Source organism: Pteropus vampyrus, unplaced genomic scaffold (assembly GCF_000151845.1).
Source record: "Pteropus vampyrus isolate Shadow unplaced genomic scaffold, Pvam_2.0 Scaffold1, whole genome shotgun sequence".
Lineage (NCBI taxonomy): Eukaryota > Metazoa > Chordata > Mammalia > Chiroptera > Pteropodidae > Pteropus > Pteropus vampyrus.
In genome coordinates, this window is record NW_011888782.1 from 41,616,527 (window position 1) to 41,641,852 (window position 25,326).

General features: G+C 34.6%; 1 protein-coding gene across 1 annotated transcript in view; it reads left to right on the forward strand.

The window, feature by feature from the left end:
• ABI3BP (ABI family member 3 binding protein) overlaps nucleotides 1-25,326 on the forward strand; it is a 237,092-nt gene that overhangs the window by 152,330 nt on the left and 59,436 nt on the right. Inside the window, 14 exon segments of the mRNA XM_023527700.1 lie at nucleotides 844-903; nucleotides 2,971-3,030; nucleotides 3,851-3,934; nucleotides 5,227-5,286; nucleotides 6,099-6,182; nucleotides 6,879-6,938; nucleotides 7,708-7,791; nucleotides 9,142-9,198; nucleotides 11,607-11,666; nucleotides 13,814-13,888; nucleotides 15,451-15,522; nucleotides 15,971-16,018; nucleotides 18,984-19,058; nucleotides 22,772-22,846. Of these exon segments, the coding sequence (XP_023383468.1) occupies nucleotides 844-903; nucleotides 2,971-3,030; nucleotides 3,851-3,934; nucleotides 5,227-5,286; nucleotides 6,099-6,182; nucleotides 6,879-6,938; nucleotides 7,708-7,791; nucleotides 9,142-9,198; nucleotides 11,607-11,666; nucleotides 13,814-13,888; nucleotides 15,451-15,522; nucleotides 15,971-16,018; nucleotides 18,984-19,058; nucleotides 22,772-22,846 (954 nt within the window).

The window sequence follows — 25,326 nt, forward strand, 5'->3', positions numbered from 1 at the left end:
AACATTTTCTATAAAGGGCTAGATAGTAAATATTTGAGGCTTCGTGGGCCATATAATCTCTGTTGCATATTTTTCCTATTTATCTATCTATTTATTTATTTATTTATTAGTTTTTACAGCCATTTAAAACAGGAAAGAAAAATCATTCTTCATTCTCATGAGCTATTTGAAAACAATCCATGGGCAAGGTTTGGCCTATGGGCCATAGTTTATGGGGGAAGGTGGGTACAGAGAAGTACAGAAAGGAAGGACATGTGTGGAGGCCAGTGAGAGAAGGCAGAGGCTTCTCTGACTGATGGAGGCTGCCAGGCTTCAAAGTGTTGATCAGAGCATTTCACTGAGGTTGCTGCAGTTAAATGGGCCCATAGGGCCAGTTGAAAATGGATTTTGAATGTTGGACTTAGAAGTTTGAATTTCATGTAAGAATCATCAGTATCCATATGTGGTCAGGCTTTACAAGAGCACTGGACAGAGGAATGCCCTGCTGTACCTCAGACTGAATGGCTGCCTCTTACTTATCCTCTTCTCTTAAGTACCCATGCGATCTCTTTCCAAAGATGAGCTTTCAGCAAGATGATATGTTCTACTTCGGTACATTACTTAGACTAGGATTATCAAAGGGTGAGAAACTTCAGGGGCACGAAGTTATCTGAGTATAAAGACAATCCCTACCAAGCGATAAATTGGTACCTGAGTGCAGAAATGCCATGTCCCTCAGCTCAGAGGGTTAATAGTGTTTGCGTTATATTATAGATACATTATTACTTTGATAAAATTCTTTTTGAAGTGGATGTTCTAAGATTATATAAATATTTAACATTTTTTATTATTAATTTTGCTCAGTTCCTGCTATGGTCCTTAAACCAGTTACTCCTATAAAAGAGGATCCGGGGACAACATTTGGTAATGCCACTTTCTGACCTTCAGCAAGAACTTTTTTTGCTCATTGTCAAACCCATTCCATTCTATTGCCTTTCAGTTACATTCTTCATCTTCAACTGAACATGCATAAAACCAATCTCTTGTTCTTAAGAGAGCCATGCCTAAATCTAGTCTGGGATAGCTTCCCTCCCTGTAACTTGCTTTAATTTTTTTTCATACCACCTTAGTTTTTGGGTTAACTGGAGTTCTCTATTAAGGTAAATTTCATATATCTATTGGAGTGCCTGATCTTGATCTATCCTAACCAGATTTAATGGGGAAGTTTCTTTATACGTTCTTTGTACATCTACCATTTAAAAATCTGCTTGGTTTTTTGTTGTTTTGTTAACGTTTGGGTAATAAGGGTTTAGTAAATTGTTTAACAGATAATGTGATCAAAGCCAATAAGTTTAAATAGCAAGCCCCATCCTTAGGGTTAATCTTACTCCCCCTTACTCTCCACCATAGTTTAGAAATGATTCTTAACCTTTTAATGCAGTCAGGGAACTCTAGGATAATGTGATAAAAATACCAATCTTTACTCTCTGAGTTAATAACTTCATTTTTATGTCAATTTTGTCCCACCTCCGATATCTTCAGTAATAAAAGAAGATACAGTAGCATAGTAAGGATAAAATTTTTACACTAGAAATCTATATTTCCTGAAAATCTATCAAGATTTGGAAAACTTTTAAAAAAATTTAATCCCTGTAATTTGCAGAGCCATAAACTTTAAAATAACTAAAGGTTATCTATTTCCACTTTCAAAAATATCTCACTGGACATATCATTCACTCAAAACCACTCCATATCTAGATGCACCTGAAAAATGTGAAGTCCTTGGTTTCAGGAGCCTTGTAGTCTATCACTGATTGAGAATGTCAACCCATATACCCCCTGGTGAAAGAATCATGAAGAGCCCTTACCCCTTCAGGAGTGGCCATTCCTGTTTGGAAGAGATATAGTCTTTCCTCTGAGTCATAGGAGACAAGTTTTACTTCTCATTCTGCAGGCTAGTTGAGCACAAAAACTATTCCTGCACAAAAAGCCTACAGAATGAGAACAAGCAGGATGTTTTTGCAAATTCAGGATTTCTCTTGGGCATGTAAACATTAAGTGTTAGATTAATTATATAAGTTCTCAAAGAAGTAAAAAAAAATCTATGTGGGCTTCAGCAGAGCAGGGTCAGAATATGGGCCTTGATGTCACATCAGAATTTACACAGGTGGAAAGGCAAGAGTGAACAAAGACAAAAAAGTAAGATATGTGTAGAGACAACAGAGGGGCAGAGATCCTGCTTCTTCTAAGTATCAGTCAAAACATGTGTGTTGGCGATTCTGCATTTGGATGTAAAAATGGGAAGTCAAAGGAGGCTGATATCATTTTCATGGGCATCAGAAATCTCTTCTTTCCATTAGATAAAGTTTTCCCTGTACTAAGAGTTAATGGGTGGTAAACAGAGACCAAAAATAATGACTGTCTCATGAGATGAAGAAGTCCCTAACTATAGTTTGACCAAATCTTTAATTTCCCTTTGTATTAGTTTGCTAGAGCTTCCATAACAAAATAGCACAGAAGTGGTGGCTTAAATAACAGAAATCTATTTCCTACAATTCTGTAGGCCAGAAGTCTAAGATCAAGGTGCCAGTAGGTTTAATTTCTCCTGAGGCCTCTGTCCTTGGCTTTCAGACAGCCATCACCTTGCTGTATCCTCACATGGCCTTACTCTGTGCATGAGTGTCTCTCATCTCTCTGCCTCTTTTTGTAAGGACATCAATCTTATTGGGTCAAGGTCCCACCCTTAACACTTTATTTAACTTTAACTGACTCCTTAAAGGCCCTATCTTCAAAGAGAGGCACATTGAGAGTTAGGGCTTTAACATATAAATTTTAGGGAGACACAATTCAGTCTATAACTCCCTTCATCCAGAAATTTAAAAAAGGAAATTATTCTAGAGGTGATAGTATACTGGCAATATTCATTTTGAAGTGAATGTTGTAGCTCTTAATATATATATATATATTTTTTAAAACTTTTATTTTATTCAGTTCCTGTTACAGAGCTTGAACCTGTTACTTTTACAACTGAGACCTTTGGGACAACATTAGGTAATGATCCTGTGCCATTCGCTGAGTGCTTTTGCTCTTTATTGTGTAGTCCATTCAGTCTCCATTCCCATAACATGGCTTTTCTTTATGAGAAAGCCACCATCATCCTCCACTGCCATTCAATCACTTCCTTCTAATTAAGAGTACTGATACCTCTTAAAAATGTTTGTTTGTTTTTACGAGAGCTGGCATGAGCTTAGCTTAAAACATTTACCTGCCATGTGGTGATTTAAGATTGTCATGTTATCTTGTGCTTCGTTGAGCAGTGCTCTATGTTAAAGCTGAGTTTCAAACAAATTGGGATCTATTTTTTATCTAGGCTGATCTGCAATAACAGCTACTCATGTTCCTTTGTACATAAAGTTTCTAGATTTTTTAAAAAGCTCTCTGCATGTTGTTTCTTTGTAGGTGCTTTAAGTAGTGATGTGTTTTATTACTAATTTGACAAATAAGGATTACCCAAATCTGAAATTTTAAATTATAAGCTTGTCCTTAGTGTGACCCTAACTTTTGTACCCCTTGTACCACGGTTGAGCATACCTTCTCAATCATTTATTCCCAATGAGAAAGTTCTATGAGTATCTGGTTATACATGCTAATCTTCATGTCTTGAATGAATGACTTCATTATATATGTGAGTTTGCTCTCAAAGTACCTCAGTGATTTTTTAAAAAAAAAGTCACATTGGCATAAAATGAGTAAAACTTTTAAACTACAGACAATTTCCTGAAACTCTAGGAAATCTAACAAGTTTTAGAAAAACCTCTCCTTAGTATCAAGAGCCATAAGCCTAGAGTAACACAAGACTTTTTTTCTTCAGCTACCAAAGCATCAAAAAGGCCCCATCGTCCACGTCCCAGACCTAAAACCACACCGAGCCCTCAAGTACCTCAGACCAAACCGGGTAAATGTGTGATTCCTAGTACCTTAGTGGGCACCCAAAGCAGTGCCAAACTCTTATTTTCTCTAAGCATTAGATCATGAGGCATAGTAATGTCTCTTCCGCTCATGTGTCAAGAATAGAACTGTGTGAGATACAGTGGGTGCCAGAATATTTTATTCTTTCTATAAGAGTCTTCTTCGATATGAATTTAGTATATTTCTTACTGTCAAATTCCATTCAAATCTTAAAACTTCTTTAGCAGAGCCAATATCTTCAGTTCAAGTAAATAAACAAATTGTAAGCCCCTTGCATGTTCCTGGACTAATATTGGCAACCATGGGTGATATGTCAACAGCGGGAGACCTATTTTATTTCTAAAACAGTGAAGTTGAGAACATGTCTGCATGATACAAACATTAAATATTGACTTTGCAAAGGAAAAGATCAAGGTGAATTGGCATTGGACCTACTATAGGATTTAAACAGATGGAGGGGAAAGTGAGCCAACAGAAGGACTGGACATGTGGATAGGGTGGGTGGTGGGTCAACCATAAAGGCAGTCCAGTCTGCCTAGAACAGACTGTCCTAAGCTGATCAAAATATGGCTGTTGATGATGCTGCATTTGCAAGAGTCCATCTGGACAGTTGAAAGAGGACTTTGAGGACCTGACCTGAGAGCTTAGGTGTGATATAGACATGAACTGTCTTTTCACTTTTTCTGGGCTTAAGCCAAGCATATGCTCTACTCAATATTACAGACTGAGTGACTGTCTTTATCCTGCTCTTTTATATGCCACGGCTTAGACAGAGGACTCAGCCTGTTTGCATAGATGAGTTCTTGGCAAGATCAACACAGTCTTCTTGAATGATTAATTTTTATATTGATTTCAAACTTACAAGCTGTCTATTTCTCCATGTTGACTTAAACATATTAAGTGATCATTTTCAGGTTCCATAGAAGTATAGGTTGATCAGATTTTTTAAGACAATTTCTTTTCTAAGTATATATTAGGTAAATGCATAAAAATATTTTCCAGTGCAGAATTTTCCATATCAGTTAGAATCTATTAGTTGAAACCTAGAACTTCATGTTGACTTTTTTACAATACTCAGGATAGTTCAAAGGCTAAGCCTAAGACTGACTGTGGTTATGACTTGTCCAGATCTTCAAAGAACAATCTACTCTTTTTCTCAGTTACTTTTCTCTCTTGTTTCTAAAGAAGGATTGATATACAAGTTAGATTTTGGGGGTGTAAATATTCTAACTTTTCATGTATTTTAAAATCTCTTTGGTTTACTGTATTTTGGGTCAGTTCCTGCTACAGTCCTTGAACCTGTCACTCTTAGACCTGAGGCCCCTGGAACAACATTAGGTAATGATACACTGTGTTTTCAACAAGGCTTATCCTGATTATTATAAAAACCAGAGTTTCATCTTGCTTTGTGTGATAGTAGTGTCATTCTTTGTGGCCATTCATTTACATTCTTCTTAAAATTATGAAAAGTGTTAAAACTAATTACTTGTTTTTAATAGAACCAGTCATGCATGAACCTACTTTAGGACATTCATGTGCCATGTAACCTATATGAAAATGTATCATGTCATTCTTTGTTTTCTTTATTCAGTGTTTGTAATCAAACTGGTTTTCAAACATATCATGGATCTCTACCTCTTATCTAGACACACAAAACCATTAGTAGCTATCATAGGGCCAAGAAGATTCATTTATTACACATCTACATTTCTGCCTTCTTTTCCTATTTGCATACTATTGTTTTGTTTCTATCTAGGTAGTAGTATGTTCTTATTTTAGTAGTTATTTAGAAAATATGCCAAAGCTTGAAATATTAAATTATAAATCTCAGATTTAGTATGACTGACCTTCACTACTATTCATTAAAATTTAGCTATGGTTCTTAACCTTTTTGATGCGTCATCAAGCTGCCTTATGAGAATTTACTTATAGTTACTGATCTTTATTTCTTTAGTTAAAAAGCGGTTTTTGTCTTCAAAAAATCTTCTATGATGAGAGAAGATATAAAAGGATTTTATGTGACAAAAATCTCAAACTAAAATAGCAAATGTCTAAGAAGTCGTAGAAAATCTAGTCATGTTTTCACCTTCAGTAGCTTCCAGAACTATAGATAATGTAGTTTGTAGTAATCGATAAATTTCTTCCTTCAGCTTCCAAACCATCGAAACGAACAGGCCGTCCACGTCCCAGACCAAAAACCACACCACGTCCAAAAACAACTGAGTCAGAACCAGGTAAACATATGCTCCTGGTTTAGAGTCCCAGCAGCCTAACCCAGTAGGGTCTCAAGAGTAATATTTGGAGCAGGAAAAGTTAAATTAAGAAGGAGTGGAACCTTGAAATTGCCATGGTACAAGGGTGAGTAGAAAGGTGGGAGGAATAAAATTAGAATGGTGGATGAAAATAGAGGCTAACCAGAGGAAAAAGTCTAACTGCAGCACTAGTATAGAGAATGTCTGATTCAAGGTCATAGTCAAAGCTTTTCTGGATCTAAATCGGTCCATGGACTCCCACGACGTTGATCCTTAGGTACCTGATAGACAAGTCGAGATTCAATCCAGTAGACATCAGCAAGCTCTTCTCTGCACATGAAGGCATGCTCTTTCTTTGATTAGAATGGAGGGAGACCCTGTTGGATTCATCAGGCTGAGGCCTCAATCTCTTTCCAAAGATATGTTTGTAGCAATACCTACACATTCCACTTTGACTTATTAGAATCAGATAATTGAAGAAGGAGGGATAAGGAAATAAACCTGGCTTAGGTATGGCCAAACTTTAGGAAATCAACCATTTACTTTTCTAGTTTAACAGTTTTTAAAAGTTGCTATATAGTCTAGAAACTATATTATACTAGTAAGATTCAATTTCTAGTAAATGTTTGAGTTTTATTTAAAACAAACATTTGGCTTATTTTTAATACTTTTGGTCAGTTCCTACTGCAGACTTTGAACCTATTACATTCAGGACTGAGGCTTGGGTGACAACACAAGGTAATAATGCATTGTGATCCTCAGTAAGTGCTTTTCTTTCACATTGTCAATCTCATTCCATCAACATCGTATCTACATGTACTTTTGCTTCTTAAGACTACATCATCATCCTCTATTTTCACTTCATTATATTCTTCATCCTAAAAGTATTGAAGATTCTAGTTCTTAAAACAAGTTATGACTTCTTTTTAAAAGAGCCATGCATGAACCCAGCTCAAGTCATCTGTCGTGCATGTAACCATATGAAATCGTTTTGTCATCATGTGTATTTTTTAATCAATGTTTTGTTAAAGCTGGATTAAAAAGGAATTCTCTTGACTCTAATGACTATTATAGTGTCAGGGAGTTTCTCTGTGGATCTAAAGGTCTACTTTTTAAAATACCTATGTGATATTTGTTCTTTGATTGACAGTTTAGTTAATTGCATGGTCTTATTTTAGTAAACTGTGAAAAAGTATGTGGCTATCACCACAACCATATTTTAGCAGCGATTTCTACCAATTTTATTCAGTAGGAAAGCTTCATGTATGATACTTCACATCCTGAATTAACAACTTAATATCTGACTCATTTCTACTGAGCTTTCAATTGTAGAAGAAGACACAGTACTGTAATAAGGGTGAAAGTTTCTAATTAAAAAGCTAAAAAGATACATTTCCTAAAATATAATGAAATTTAATAGGTTTTAGGAAATATAGAGCCATATGTCATACTATCCATAGCTTCTGAACTACAGACTATGTAATAACTAAGGGTTTTCTTTCTTCAGCTCCTAAAACATCAAAACGGACCCGTCGTCCACGTCCCAAATCTAAAACCACACCAAGTACAGAGGCACCTCAAACCAAACTGGGTAAATGTGGGTTTCTGGTTAAGGGACTGAGGCCTAGTAGCTTTGGGCAGTCTTGGATCAATGCCCATGATAGGAGTGATAGAAGGCACAAGATGATCTGGGGCTGCTCCCACTGTCGAGTTAGCAAAGGAAATCATAGTTTGGGAGGCCTGTGTGAGAGCTGAATTCCTTGTGTTTATTGCATAAAGATATTTTCTTTCAGTATGTATTTTTTTTTACTTTTTCTTTTTAATTATATTTTTCTCTTAAAGTTACAAGATCTTCAGTAGACTAAGTATTTTTAATTTAAGAAACAAACATTAAGTGCCTTCCATCCTCCTACAGCTACATCAACAGCTGTGAAAATATCACAGAAGTAGGCAGCTTGTTTTTACTTCTCAGTCTGTAGTCTACTCAAAGTCAAAATCTACCCCAATATGAAACATTCAAAGATTGAACTAAGGCAGTGTATCTGTGCAAATCGAGCTCACTTTTGCAGGGGCTATAAACACCTATGAACTTCGAGATAGAGAAGTTTGTGAAGGAGAGAAATAAAGAATTGGACAGGAATAAAATCATGGACATGAACAGAGGCAGAAAGAAGGTAGCCATAGAGGCCAACCAGAGGGCACATGCTTCTGGAACAAGAGAGATCCTGCTTCTAAGTGGTGATGAAAGTGCTGAGTTTGGAAAGATCCATAAAAGCAGTTAATGTTCTTCAATATGTGACTCAGAAGTTTGGATCTGATTCTAGAAGCATCAGTGGTCTCTCCCATCTATGTAGGATAACACGTTTTTGTGATCAGAAAGGTACTCTACTGGGCACCACACACAGAGTGGATGTTCCTTATCCTGATTTGTTGAGTGCCTTTGCCATAAATGAGGTGCCAGCCTATTTCCAAATGTGAGTTTTCAACAAGATGAACATGATTCAATTTGCTTTATTCTTTGCTATGCCTCCTTTCAAACACTGAAGCTATTTATTGTATCCATGCTTATTTAGACATACTATTTTCTTAAAGCTTCCACAGATAAGCCAACAATTGCCAGAACAGTTACATAAGTATATATTTGGTAAAATGTTTAATCAAGTTTCCTAGGGTAGTCTTCTATAATAGTTGGGATTAGGTACTTAGATACCCTGGAGAATATCGTTTTGCCTTTATTGAGATACTTACCAGATTGTGTAGGCTGTGACTGCCTCATAAAGGACGTTTACCTGGCTATAGTATAGGGTCACCAAATCTTTAAATAACAGTATTTAATTTCAGAAAAAAATAAAATTGTTGTACATCTATTGAAGCAATATTGTACTGGTAAGATTTAATCTGCTGGCTTTTCATAAGAGTTTATTTCATTACTTTTGATTAGTTCCTACTACAGATCTTGAGCCTGGTACTCCTAGAACAGAAGCTCCAGAAATCATGGGTAATGAGAACGTGTGTCTTTCAAATAGTGCTTTTCCTATTCATTGTTATATCATCGTAGCTACAGGTTCTCCTGCATCTTAAAACCATTTCAACATCCTCTGTTGTCATTTCATTATAATATTTATCTTGAAATTATGCTAAGCTCTATATCAAGTTATCTGTTGAGTTTAAGAGAACTGTGCATAAACTAATTTCAGGACATCAGACTGTCATGTAACTGCTCAACATTGTGTCATGTGATCACATGTATTTGTTTAAACAGCATTGACTATTTTAAGCTTCATTTCAAACATGAATTTGCATCCATCCCTTATTCACATTGCTTATGTCTCATTAATTGCAGAAATACCACGTTTCTCTGCTCATATTACTTTTTATTGCATTTTATTGTATTAGGATCTGTGTAATTATTTTGGTGGAACTATTCTTTCAATGAATGATGTTTTTAGTTAATTGTCAAAATTCAAAAAGTGCTATGTCTTAAAAGTTTATATGATAATGTAGGTTGACTCCTTTTCTGGCAGGTTTTAAAAATGTTTCTCAACTTTTATTGAATCAAAGACCACTTCGAATTTTTGATGAGCATAGTCCATTTGATCCTTATGCTTTCAAACATACGGACTTATTACTGTATTGTGATTATCTAAATAGACAAACATAGTAGACATTTATCTACAGAAGAGCAAGTAGACTGCTAAATGCTTTTTCCAGTAGAGTTAGAAAAGTATGTTACATAAATGTGTAAAAAATTTGTCCAGCAGAGTCTTCCATATTAGCGAGAGTCACATAATCAAACATCAGGAGAATTTGTTGACCACAGTGAAATTTAGCAGAGCTCAATGCTATATATACCACATGAGATGAATGGGAACTCAGCCACTGTTTGGTCAAATTTGCAAAGAACAAGTGTCTCTTTTCTCTCAGTTCGGAAGCTTAAACATTGACTTCTGATATTAGTCTTCAAGTGAATTTTTAAAATCTCTTTGGCTTATTTTATTGTTTTTGGCCAATTCTTCCTACAGTCCTTGAACCCGTCACTCTTACAACCGAAGCTCCAGAAACATTAGGTAATGATATTTCTTGTTTTTCATCGACTTTTTTCTGCTCATTGTCAACGCATTCCATCATCATCATAATCACATCAGCTTCAAAGGACTGTTATCTTTTGCTGTCCGTTAACTTTTTCTTCTTTTTAAGAGTCCTAAAAACTCTTAAAAGAAGTTATCTGTTGTTTTTAAAAGCTATGCATAGATCTCTATCTGTATACCATGTAACCTTATTTTAATTTTTTGTCATGTACTTTTGTCTAAATAGTGCTCACATTTAAAGCTAAGTTTCAAACATGGTTGGTAATGTCTGTATCATCTCTAGACCAACTAAACATAAACACAAACAATTGTTATGGTACCGTGGATCCCTTGGCATATTTAAATTTCTTGGTGTGAACCTAAGACCACACGACCTACAGTATGGCTATAGTCCTTACGTTTTTTCAAAGTTAGAAATATACAAGACTCTTCACTCCTTGACTTAATTTTATGTGTGAGTTTTATCTCAAGAATCCTCAAAATAGTAACAAAATAGGAGAAAATATTTTGATCTTAAAAAGAAAATACCTTAAGTTTCAAGGAAATATATTTTAGAAAATCTAGAGCCTTATTTCCCAAATCACTTTCACTAGAGTCATCCAAAGGTTCTTCCTTCAGCTCCTAAAACTTCACAACGATCCCATCATCCACATCTCAGACCTAAAACCACATCAAGTCCTGAAGCACCTCAGACCATAATTTGAGGGTAGAGCCCTTGTAGCCTGACCCAGTGGGGTCCCAAAGCAATGTCCCTGATGGGAAGTTAACAGTCTGTAAGTTCTCTGAGAGTCAAGGTGTGAGGTATGGTTATCAGCTGCTTCTTGGATGATGTTCTTGGTCTCTCTATAAAGATGTGTTTACAGCAAAATTAACATAATCATTCACTGTTATCTATTGCTGTATCTGAATTTAAACATGTGATCTATTTATTATAGTCATGGTTATATAAACATAGTTTTTTTTCAACTTCCAAGAAATGCAATATATTATTTTCATATATATTTTCATATATATTATGTAAACAGATTTTCCAAAGCAAGCTTCTGTATTAGTTAAAATCAGAAAATGAGATACCTAGGAAAACCTTATGTTGACCATAGTAAGATACATAACAGAATTTAAAGGTTGAGACCCCCTTCTGCAATGAATTGTTCATTGTTACAGTTTGACCAAATCGTCAAAAAAAAAAAAAAGTGTTTGCTTCCTGTCTATTCAAAATTTTAAAACATTGTTTGTCATTTGAAACTAATGTTTTGATAGAAAAATTAAGACGTACTTTGTGAAACTTTCTCATTTTCATGTTGTTGCATTTGATTAGTTTCTACTACAGGCTTTGAACGTGTTAGTCATAGTTCTGAGGCTCCAGGAACAACATTAGGTAATGATTTTTATGACCTCATTAAATGCTTTCTTGCTCATTAAAACCCAATCCCTCACTGTCATGGCCAGAATTGTTCTTGCTTCCTTAGACTGCCATCGTCATTCGATTTCATACTTATAAGTAGTTCGGGATTCTTAATGCAAGTGTTGCCTATCATTTTTAAGAGATGTTCCTGGATCCTGTTGAGGGAATCTATCTGGCATGAAGCCCCCTTTAATATCTCATTATATGATTCAGTAAAGAATCTGAAGTCCAAATTGCTCTCCTTTTATTTGGTATTTAGAGCTATAAAACAATTGCACTATACCATGAACTTTCTCTAAACAGTTTTACTCTGTAAGATCTGTGTGATGTTCTCAATATTCTCTTCCAGTTTTAAGGAATGAGGATTCCACATTAAATTATCAGGGAAAAAAAGGTACTTCCTGGAAGCGCCAATCCTAGTAAATACAAGTTGTAGGGTTCCCAACCTTGATTAGTCCTTATTCTCCACCACAGTTGAGCAGTGGTTCTTAATCTTCACCAAGTAGAAATTTCTCTGAATATCTAATTATTCATATTAATATTTATTTCTTTAATAAATTTTGTATATTATTTTGGTCTCTAAAAGACCCCCAGTGATGATAAGGAACAACTTAGCATAGTAAAGTTTTTCAAATTTTGGAAATAAATTCAAGAAAATTCAATATGTTTTAGAAAACATAGGTCCATGTACAGTGCTGTTGATGGTTTCTAGACCTATAAACACTATAGCAACTCAAGATTTTCTTTCTTTGGTTTCAAAAACATGTGAGGAAAAAACACATCCTCCTCCCAAACTTTAATTTTCCTGAAAGTTCTCTGTGAAACCAAGAAAATCTATGTTTTCTAGTTTAAATAGTTCTTCCAGCCCATTGTAGTTGGGCCCTAGGAGCAACAATGATGTGGCTTTCTAGCTTGTACTTCTCACCTCTACACCCTCTAGGGAAAGGGCATAAATAGTGGTTAGCATTTCTAAAACTGTAGAGTTGACCGGAAGGATCATGGTTGAGAGAGATCTATGTGTAGTCAAGTTCATGTGACCTCATAAGGATTGTCTCTGACAAAAGATGTATCTTATTCAGTTTTCTTATTCCATTTCATTCACCTCTTTTTAAAAAACGCTGCTTCTTTGGTTTATGTCAACAATGGTGACCTCTGTGTTTCCAGTGCCATTATTAGCACTTGAGCAGGATTGGGTGGAATACTGAACAGAGGTAGCAATCAAAAGTAAGGGCATGCTTTACTTTTTAAACAGGCAAAAATATAATTGTGGAAAAAAACCCATTCTTGAGTTTTCCTTACCTTCAAGACAATTTTCTTAGATACAGAAGCAGCCTGTTTATCTGAGTGGTAAAGATATAGAGAAAGAATATTTAAAGGAGTCAAGGATCTATGTGAGCTGTTAGAAAATAGCTGGGCTTTGAAATAACTTTAGGATTTGCTTTAGTAGATAGAAGGGTAAGAACAGCAAAAATAAAACAAAGTCTTGACTCCTATTGAGGGTACCCAAGAGGGTAGTCAAATTGGAACATAGAACAAAACATTCCTAGATTTCTGAACATTTTGTTAATGATACTATCATCAAATCAGCTGTAGGAAGCTCTTAAAAGCCCTTGTGCGAGTTCAGATTCTTAGAAGGATGCTCAAGATCAGGGGGTCAGCAAAAAATTTTTATGTGAAGAGTTAGATAGTGAATATTTTAGACTTCGCGGGCCATTTGGTCTCTGTTACAACGACTCAATTTTACAGTTGTAGCCTGAAGTCAACCAAAGCCAATATGTAAATGATGTGTAAATATGCCTTAAATTATCTTAGTTTGGGGATGTGGTTGTGCTCCAATAAAACTTTATTTGAATTACATACCATTTTCACGTCATAAAATATTACTCATAAGTTGTTTTTCTATCACTTAAAAATGTAAAAACAATTCTTAGCTCACAGGACAAGCAGAGGGCTAGATTTTAGAGGGACATAGCTTATCAATTTCTGCCTTAATGCAAACTGCATGGCTCTCCATAATCCTGCTCTTTTGAGAGTCTATATATTTCAATTCATTGCTACCTTTGTCTAAAACCTATTAAATAAATTATATGTAATTGACAACTTAGACCCTCTTCTTTCAGCTCCCACTGAACTGCAAATCCTTGCTTTGAAACCAGTGACATCACCAAGCATAGAAATGACACAAAGTCAACCTGGTAAATAGATTGTTTTATCTGTCTGGGTACACTGTGAACTTTAAAGAACAAACTCCAAGTCTTGTTATTCCAAAAATAAAAAATGCGAAAGAATACACATTTAATAACTCTCTACATATTGTACCATGCTCTTTCCATGATTGCATATTGGTGTTAAAGTAGTAGTACATTATGTTTATATTAATTGTATTACTCAACAGTATAGAAAAACTTCATTTTACTGTGTTTGGTGTATATCATTTTAGATAATCATGTATTTGATTAAGCACTTAGAAGAACTGATTTTATTCTTTATCCTTATTTTTCACTAACAGTTACAAATTTGTGGTACTCTTTAGTAGTAAGTTCGATTTGTGTTCTACTACATGAAAAGAATGACCATCAAGGAAGGAGAAAGTTCTCGCTTCAGCAAAGATAACAAAACTCCACTTTACTCAATGTGAACCTGAACATATTGCCCTTCAGAATTGAAAACAAAAATTTTTAATCATTCTTAGCAATGCTGTTGCTACACCCTGACATTTATTTTGAGACACTGGATCTTATTTTTTTCTAGCATAGGGTTGTAATTTCTTTTCATCTCCTTTATGCATCTTTTAATTAGCTACATGGCATTTTGGTGCTCATGTTGACAGTTTAAGGTATGATTGTTATTAGTAACCCACAGCACATAAAATTATGAGTTCTATTCAGTTATTAGAGCTTTCATTAGTATTAATAAAACTATATTATCATATTGGCTAGCATGGAGTAGTTACAGGTACAAGGTACTTTTCTAAATATTTAGTATTCAGTCATTCAATGCTCACAACAACTCATCTTTCATCAGTTGTATCATTTTGTGTGTTTTGCTATTTCTGAAGTCCTGGAATCTGTTACATTTATCAATGAGTCATCAAAGGAAGCTATAGATAAAAAAAGTTTCCTAATGGGAAGTCAGTGCTTTTCCACTTAATTGAAGAAGTCACCTTTAACTGTCCTCATGCTTTGTGACATTTCATAGATCCTGACATCTAGTCTGTGCTCATTCAATGAATCTTGAGAGTCAAATATCGTACACAGAACACTGTGCTAGTGTCTGCCATATTGCTATGCAGGATTCACAATTTCCTTATTTAGTTTCCTCTCACTCTGAATTCAAATTTTAGTATTTTGACATTCTGATGACTCTTTCAATATGAATATGCACATTCTATTTTTCATTTTAATATCATTTTTAGTATTCATCCCTATGCTTTCCAAGAACTCACTCTATATCTTTTTTTCACTAGAATCTTTTGAAAAATGTGAGGAAATAAAATGATCTGCTTTGCTCAAGGTAGAAATCGCTGTAGACCCTACCAGTTAGAGAGTTTTTCCACAAAGCACATTGCCTTTATTTCCTGCCTTCATTTCTGCCATTTTAAATTGTAGTCATCGTCATAATCCACCTAAATGTTATTTATTCTCATGAATGTATCTACTTAAGATGACTAATCTTTGTTTTCAAATTAAACAGGGTTCCATTACAGAGTGCCATAGGCTGCCCTCCACTAACCAGACATTCCCTGTTTCCTCCTTAGCATTAGCTGAAACAGATTATGTTTACCCCACTGCCAAAGCGCCACTCAAGCCAGAGGAGCCAAAGACTGAAGGCAGTAAAGGTTTTCATGCTTTGATTCATTTATTCAACAAATTTTTAATTAGTGTCTCATATCCGTGGCACATGAACGTTCAAGCTCCGGCGCTTGCTCTACAATTGAATAGATATGAAGAGCTATCGCTTCCAAAATTCTTGGATTCTTAAAATGATAATTGACTTTCTGAATATAGAAATAAATTTCAGTTTCTCTACAGTGTATAAATATTGAGGCATAACATTTAACAGCCAGTTAATGACAATTAAAACAAATATTAGTTGGAAGATTAATATTATAGACTAGGATTTCCCTCTTGGTTCTCTTTTTTTCTTGTCTAAATCGAGTTGTCTTATGGTAAAAAATATGATGTAAATTCTTAAGAGAATGAGAATTAAAGAAATATTTGACTGTAGCTTAATATCTTACTATTTTTAAAAAGTTGTTCTCCTTTGTTTTGATACAGTTGTGGAATCTATTACAAATGTGTCTGAACCACCTGAGACCACACTAGGTAATGACACACCTCAGCAGCTTTTGTCCTCATTGCCACCATCATCTGAGAACCTCAGGTTCTCTCTCATTGTGAATTCATGTTGCAACATCATTCTTTGTCATGGCAGTTAATTTTCTTTCTAGGTGCTTCTATTCATAACCATTGTCCATGAAGTCACTTCTACCATTCAGTTTTATATCTAGACCTGGTCTCTTTCTCTTCTTAAGTCAGCAAAACTATTGAATCTGAAGCATCTTTTTCTTAACATTGCATATTCTGCCAGCTTGATGTTTTGTTGAATATTTCAGATAATATTTTTGTATAATGTTCCATTCATACTTTCTGCCCTAGCAACATATTTTCCATTAACATTCATTCCATCACATTCATTTACATGTTTGATTTTTCTCCATTATTTAAGTGAAATTCAATGCTTCTTGAATACTTTAATGCCTTTTCATTACTTTGTTTTTCCTTTTATAATTACCATTGAATATATCTTTATGGAATTGTTGAAGGGGTAATAGTGTGGACTGAGAATTTAAAAAGTAAGGATATTGCTTACTTTGAAATTATTTTGTAACCTAGAATCTCTAAACATTTTTTAAACTAAGTGCATTACAAAGGAGACATGCAATTTTGCTGCAGAGTTGCAATTTTCTTTATTGTTTTAAAAATCTACTTGGTAACCCAAGGTATTCTCCTTCAGTTACCATAGAAGCATCACCTCTGCCTTCTCAAACTGTAATCCCACCCAGCCCAGATGAGCCTCAGATCAAACGGGGTAAATACATTATTTTGTATTTCAAGAGCACTGTTTATAGAATGTGAGATTGGAAAGACAGTATGGATACTGCTTGACATTAGAAGTTCCAATTTAATCATCATGCTCACAGTCTTTGATACCCCATTTCTTCTTTTATCCATTATCTGTAGCCAGTCACATGGAATTGTTGTGAATATTCTTTGGAATGGCTGAAAAACACCTCTCAGCTACTGTGCAAGTGCTTAACATAGAAAATAGTAGTGTTTCTGGGAACAAACATTTATATTCCATTTAAAATAAATATACTAACTTCAAATACTTTATCATCTCAACTAGTTTTATATTCCATTTAAAATAAATATACTAACTTCAAATACTTTATCATCTCAACTAGTTTTTCTTTGGTCATGTAAAAAGTATTTTAAGATATCTGACATTTATTTAAGATTAACAGAAACAGATTTCACTGTGCAGTCCACATAAAAAGATATAACTGGCCAGTCACCTTGTCATTGTTCATGTCCTTTACTTCTTTCCGGTCCTTCCTGCAGTGGTTTGGCCATTTCACGGCATACAAATAACAGAAATTGAAATCAAACTAGTTTCTTTGGCAAGTCATAAAGGTTTACTTGGTGGTGGAGTTTGAAGTGAAGGAAAACAAACCCACACGGATAACTAAATGAACTTCTTACAAGGAAAAATTGTCTCAATATCTATAGGCTCTCTTGGAATAGGAATTTATCGTAAATAAGTCCACATTTGTGTTTTGATTGCTATTGAACTTTTGTATATGACTCTATTTCCAAAGGAGATATGGATATTAATTTTACTATCTTCTGAAATATCCTATTAAATGTTACCTATTAAACTCTACAGTTTAATTTTTACCAAAATTCCACATTGGCTATATTAACTGAATCTGTGTCAGTTATCTCTAACTTTTCAAAGCTTATTCTTTTTAATAATAGGTATAATATTGTTGATGTATTTAATTATGAATACTATTAGTAATTCTTATCTCTTTCTGAATCACTTTATGGACTTGCCTCATGATGTGCAGACAGTTTTTCTATACCCTAGGGAAAGCAAATAGCTTATCAGTAGGAACCTCAGCAGGCAAGGAAGTCGAGAGTCAGGAAGTCACTAGACTGAAAGAAATGCTAGAATCAGAATTTTAAAAGTGGAGGACTCTTAAAAATCCTGTAACTTTTGATGGAGAACCTGAGACTTTAGACCCTTGGATTAGCAAAGAGAGATCTAAATCTCTAGGTTCCAGGCTCCTAAACCAGTGTAACCTCCAACATATCTTAGTTTTCATCTTTCCACAGGTGAGAAGATCCTGCTGAAACCATTGTATGCCTTATATATTTTGATTTAGTATCAGGAGGAAGTCACTGCAGACTCTTTAGAAACTTCTAGGATCTAACAACTCTTATTTTCAGCAATCCTGAAACTTTGTGACCTGGACAACATTCTGTTTCTTTTAATTATATTTCTTATCCCAAACACTAGTGAAACCAAATGAGGTGTTTCCACAAGCTGCAAACTTGCATTTGATAATTCCTTTTCTCCAGCAGGATATACCTTTTATTTTCTTGGTGAAGAAACAATTGGTTTTCGCACTGAATGTCCTAAACTTCTTTGGGAATCACCCAGCTAAGGAATAACTTTGTTCAGTAATGCATGCTTTCAATTTATGTTCAATTTCTCCTCAAAATAATCGATAAAAATTATGTTTTGTTTAATAAGATTGATTTTTTTCCATTAGTACTTGCTCTTAAAACCCATTCATTTTCTATGTGTATTTGGAATATAACACGCTAACTTCTTTTAGGATAAATTGTATTTATTCGCACTTAAAAATATACTGAGATAATCTGATAAAAACGGTGTGAACTTATAAGGTTGAATTTTTGTTATTATGAAATTTATTTTTAACCTATTTAAAAGATATTTGAAGTAAATATTTCTGGTATTCCAACAGTTTCATTCACCAGCTGAATATCTTGGATATCACTTAATATTGCCTATTGTTTTGTTTTCTGTTATAAGAAAATTATCTTCCGATACTTTGTAGCTTGTTGAGAGCTTAATTGCACTAATTGCTGTGTATTTAGGTCTTCAGTCACTCAACAGACATCTCTGAGAGACTAGAGGCTTTGTTACTGTAATTCTTGGGGAACCTAAAGGCGCCAAACCTTATGTCCTTTCTTTTAGCTCCCAAGCAGACACCGCGCACTCCGCCCAAACCAAAAACATCTCCACGTCCAAGAGTCCCACAAACACAGCCAGGTAAATACATATTTTATATTCTGGCTTGAAGAGTTTGATGTTAGTGGAGTTTTGCTGCTGAATTATAGCAAGGTAAGTTTTTAATCCTTGTGAAACAAGTCTTCCTTTGAAACATAATAAATACTTGCTTTTACTTTTAGACTTTATCAAAAAGTGTATTATTGAAATAGCTTATTCCAGAAAGCTTCCCTATTATTACATTATTTTGGAGTGGCCCACCTACTTTCCTTGCTTCTCCCAGCTTGAGAATTCCTATCCTTTCTGTAGGTCTTGAATGTGCCTCCTCTTGCCAATCTCCTATTTTATTATTTTTACCTTTCAGTAGATTTTATTTAACATTAATGTCATGAAGATATATATACACACATATAGCATGTGTTATAAAATAATTATTACAATGTTACTTTGATTGTTCTGCTGTGAAATTTTGATAAGGAGCCAAGCAAGAGCCATTATCAACTATTTTTTATTCTGTTCAAGAAGCTCTTATTGAATAATTAACTCTAACCCTAACTTCTTAACCAAACTCTTATCTAATTATTCCAGCTGCCTCGGCAGATCCCCATTTTGGATTACCATAAACTTGACATGCCTCAAAGAGAGCTTATTGTCTTTCCTCTTTTCAATTTCTCATTTACACCATGGCAGGTCCTCAGCATTTCACAACTGATTTTTACTTCTCTCCCTCATCCAGTCTCTGTGTGGTACAGTCTAGCATTTGTACCTGCTCGAAGCATCTACCTAGTCATGTCTAGTCTGTTGTCGTTACTCAGCTGATCTCCTGTTTCTTTTCTCTCTTAATTTCAATTCTATTGCCCCTTGAGTCTTAAGTGATTGCTTAACTAATTCATTTAATCAGTTAGTCATTCAACAAAGATTAATTGCATGCTGACCATGTACCAGGCAATGTGCTAAACACTAGGGATGTGAAACAAAATTGAATCCTTCTGTGGACAAGGAAGTTATAGTTTAAGGCAATCACCTAAACTTAAATTTATCATTTATATATTTCTTACTTCCAAAAAAGTATATGAGGTGCACCTACTAATTTATTACCAAAGGAAGATTCACTATCACTAATGGTCTGGGGAATGGAAAATATTAGCAGCAACAAAATTCTGCTTGATCCAGGGAGGCGTTCTCAATTCCCACCAGAAATCCTTTAACCAGATCTCTGTATCTGTACTGAAAGAAAACACTAGATTTGGGCATGGTCTATAATATCTGATTCTGAGAGAAATTTTGCCTATTTTTTCTTTAAAAGGAAATTCCTTAAAAGACAGTTCTATGTTCTGCATCTAACTAATGGTTTGATGTGCTTTAAAATGTGTTTTAAATACTAAAACTTTGCTATGAAAATGAGTATGATATATAAGTATATGAAGGTACCAAGGCAACAATTCCTTGATAGGAGAATTCTAAAATAATAACAATAAATACATGTGAAACATTACTATATAAGAGATACTGGGAAAATAATTAATGATTAGTGAATAAGTAATGACTAATGAATAGAGTTGGGAAAGAAAAAAAAAAAAGCAAATATATTGAATCCATGAATAGGAAACTAAACTCTTAACTTAAAAGAATTCAACAGATAAAATCACGTAAGGATGCTCTCAAATTTTTATTTTAATATAAAGCTTAGAACAAAAGTAGCAGAGAATGGAGAAATGGAAATAAATAAGAAAGTAAGAAAACTTGATGAATGTTGGAAAATAAGAGAAAAGATGAAAAATAAGAAGTGCTGGGAATAAAGACATTGAGTATATAGATTTCTGGTTAGTGGAATTTTAAATAGTAAAAGCAATATGAAGTAACAAGGAAGACATAATTTTCTTTTAGAGCTGTACTCTACTTACAAAAAGACAATAGTAAATCAGTAGCTTATTCTAAATTCTCATTATTGTACTATATTCAAAGTTTCAAATTTGTTTAATTTAGACCTGTAGCCAACCTTCCTCCACAAGATAGGCAGCTTCAGAATGGATAGATGCATATGTTCAATGCATTCCACTTTGACTCTGAAACCCTGGACTGGCTGCCTAACTAACAAGAGAGCCTCCTGATTCTGTCCCAGCTTCAGCAATCCCCAGCCCACTAGTATCTCCCTTGAAAAGTAGCTGAAACCCAAATACTTCTGGCTTTGTCAGTGCTACTTAATGCAAGGGAATGATTTGGGAAATTAATCATGAAAAACAAAATACATTCTAATCATTCCTCTTAAAAAAGTGAGTAAAATGAACTTCAAAAGTTTATTTGGGTGGGAGAATATTCTGTTCATATGTACAATACCAAATGCAAATTATTATTGTTGGGCTATAAGGGTATCATCTAATAGTGTGTGCAGCTTAAAGTGTAACACAGAGTGCTCATCTACTTTTTTCAGAATGAAATTCTGTAAATGGGCATGCCACCTTCTTATTTATATTTAAATTGTATTTATAAATTAGATGGCAAGATTTAAATCTGTATTTGGAATTTGAGGGCAAAGTGAGATAAAGATTTGGATCAAATCATCAAGGATATTTTGTTATTAAATAAAAGTTTGATTTTTGAATTTCTGTGTTCATAGGTAATATTTACCAATCCCATTATTTATTTTATACCTAGAAATCTTATAATTATCCAAACTACAGGTGCTCCTCGTTTTTGTAGCAGCAAACACTGTGAAAATTAGAATATACTCAGATCCGTCAGTGTCAACTGTGTAATGATGTTCTAGGAACGGAAAAAAAAAATTATAGTAGTATAGTTTTCACATCATTTTGACATTTCACATTTAATTATCACAGCCACCTTTGAGTTCAGACAGACTTATTATTTCAACCCTACAAAATGAGAAACAAATTAAAATGTGACCTGCACAATTGAGATATAGACAGCACAAGTGCTTGGACCTAGGGGTAATGTCTGGGCCTCAGTATCCAGTTCAAGTCTTGTCTCTCGTAATTAATAACTATGTAAGCTGAGGCAGATAGTCACCAACCCAAGCCTTTAAAGCGAAGCTGATAATTCCTTCCTCCCAGCATTATGGTGAGAATCAAAGGGTATAATCTTTATGAAAGCATTTTTGAAATTATGAAATGAGCCATAAATAAAATAGATTTTTTTCCCCTAGTATCTATTACATTAGCACCTGTTACTTTAAATGAACAGTTGTGGAAAGAATTTTAGTTTGTAAACATGTTCATTTAAAGGTTTATTTGGGGCCTAAGAATTGCAGGGGGAGTAGAATGCAAGCCCACCCACTCCATTCCATTCCATGCTCACTTCCCTTTCTGCCATTGCCTGATCTGAATTTAAGTTTCTCATCCATGCTTCATGGGCTTCTACTCTGACTTCACTGAACTCATTTTCAAAGAAAGACCTGGCATGTGTATGTGTTGGGAGGTAGGGGGTGGTGTTAAGGAGAAGTCAAGCAAACATCCAGAAAAAAAGAGCATTTTTGCATTGCTTGCTAATCTCTTCTGAAATGAATGTTTCAAAAAATTTTCCATCCTACCTCTACACTTAGTCAAATTTTGCAGTTTCTCAGATTTCACTTTTCTAAAAGTATCTGGAATTCTAACTAATCTATTCTTAGAGCTTAAGGTTTATTTTTCTAACTCTCATTTCAATACTTTTTTCTAATCAGTGGTCAGGCCTACGCCTCATCATAGCTTGATGAATGGGAAATGCTGAAACCAAATGATCTGAGTTCTCTCTTTCAGTGCCTAAGGTGTCTCAGCGTGTCACCTCAAAGCCAAAAATGTCACCAAGGCCAGAAATGCCATATACTCCACCTGGTAATGCTTTATTTCATATTTGAGCCAAATTCATTGTTTCACTCTGGTACAATAAAACATGAGAGCTGATGGATGCAAAGTCAATATTTCACGTATGTTCAGATACCATGTTGGGATCGTTTCAAAGTTCTCATAAAAGTTATCTAATTGCTCACATAGTAAGGTATTGATAGAATCAAAAGGCAGAGACTTATGCCAAGAATAGAAAATTTCTTTAGAACTAAATTTTCTTTTATTTTCTGACATAAAAAAATAACCTACCAATGCTACTATATGATGCTCAAATATTCTGCCGAAATAAAGAATTCAGAATTTTCCCACAAAAATGATAAAATGATGTTTTTAATAACAGAGGAAATGATGTTTAAACATTTTGGGGGGGTTTAGAAGGTTTACAAATTTTACACTATCCAGCATTGAGGTTTTTTTCTTGTCAAATTCTATTTTACCAGTTAAATGGAGCAATAGCTTGGGTTAAGAAATATGCTTCACAAAAAAATCATTTCTTTAGCTACAAATCTATATCTCAGCTATCATCTGAGAAGGCCTTCTGTCCATTTATGGGGGAATAATCTCATGTTTGTAGGAGTAGACAGGGTGGGGACTTCAAAGACCCAGACATTTTCTGGGTCTCGGCCACCAATGTTCTAAGTCTTCAAGTGACCTTAGGAAGCTACTGTTAGCTAAAGAGTTTTATAATAAACCAAACCAAGTTCACCTTTCACTAGAGAATCTGGGAAATACCATGTTTTTCTTTTTCTTTTTTTTTTTTAAAAGTCCAATTATTATAAATTCCTAGTGCTCCTAAAAGCGTGTAGAACATTCCCAAAACCAAAAATATTTCTATAGCTTGAAATGATGGCATTTTGGAAGCAAGTCTGAATTCACTTGCTAAAGTATTTTCCAGATTGTGAAAGGGAGGGTGTTATTGCTGCTATGGGATAATTAGATTGTTGCAGGTGGTGGTAGGCTAGGAAGAGGCTCTTTTGCCCTGAAGTCTAGAATTGAAATTTATGTCACTAAACCGACAGCCAATATTATAAATTCCAATAAGAAAAAAGCTGATCTTCCCACTTGGAAAATATTGATTTCTTATTTTCAACTGCACACACACCAAAAAAGTAACAAATTGAGTCATTACAGATAACAGTAGATTTGAGCGATTTTATTCACTTTTCCTTTTCATTAGAGAAAGGAATATTGTTGGTCTTAATGTGACTTAATCTTATTGAATGATTTCATCTAATAGTTAAACTTTTCTTCTTCTTTTTAAATGTCTAATAATTGCCTTAATTCCATCAACACCTTGTTTTTCACAGAAGTTCTAACTGGTAAGTTTGAGCAATGGAACAAAAGCACAAATGCTCCCCCTGGAGTCTCCACTGGATTTATTCTATTGACTCTCCAGTTCCAGATGTTCAGTTAGAATTCTGTCTCTAACTCCGTTGTTGGTCCCACCATCATACATACTCATCAGGGGTTCCTTGTTGCTCTAGGGGTGTGATGCGATATCTACAGGAATTATCATAAGGCAATTATTACTACATTTCACCTTTCTCACAAGTGTTCAAACAGACTGGATTCTGTTGTATTCAAACAGTTTCTGGTTTGCACCAAGGCTCAGGTTTCCGTCCTGATGAATCCAAGGCCTTGTTTACTGGTTCCTGTGGGTTATACCCCAAAAAGCAGAAGGTAAATTACATGTATATTCAATATGAACAGATATCCTAGAGAAATAGATGCTCTTTAAAATTCTGAAAACATAAAATATAGTGCTAAAATCAGGACAGAGTTATGTTTTATCATAATATTTATCTCAAAATTTATCCTGAGAGGTATCAGAAGTAGCAAACTTGAATTTTTAGACCTGGGTCAAGTAAATCAATCTAAGATTCACTGTATAGTTCTTCCATTTTATAGCTTCTTAGCCATAACACAGGTCTTATCCATTAGGCCTTTAGAAACTCTCTTCCAGCCACTTAGTTGAATTATCTACAACATTTAATGAAGAATCTAGGCAAACTGAGTTCACATGCCATGTCCAGAATCAAAACAGAAATAGTTTTTCTTTGGATCTCCCTTGGAGGAATGGTTTTAAATTCAGAGCAAAGGACTCACCCTGATGCTTGGTTCAACAGAGCTGTGCCTTCTTTGTAAATTTGTTTCTACACTAAGGGCTATTCTGGCTTTGTGGTTACCCTTCTGGCCCACAGGTATTTGGATAGAATTCAGTCACTGAGAGGGAAACAGGAAGAAAATCTAGATTTCTGAAAACTATCCAATCCTCACATATACTCTCTTTGGTAAATTCTAATTTATAGTCACACTACAGCATTTTTACAGTTAGGAAATAAAGGAATAATGCTGACATGCTTTTGGAAATGGAAATGCTAGAACCCAGACAGTGACTGAATGATGTTATGGAGAGAAGGATGACACTGTTGCTTCTAGCTTGCGCAAATGATGGATGGTAATGCCAC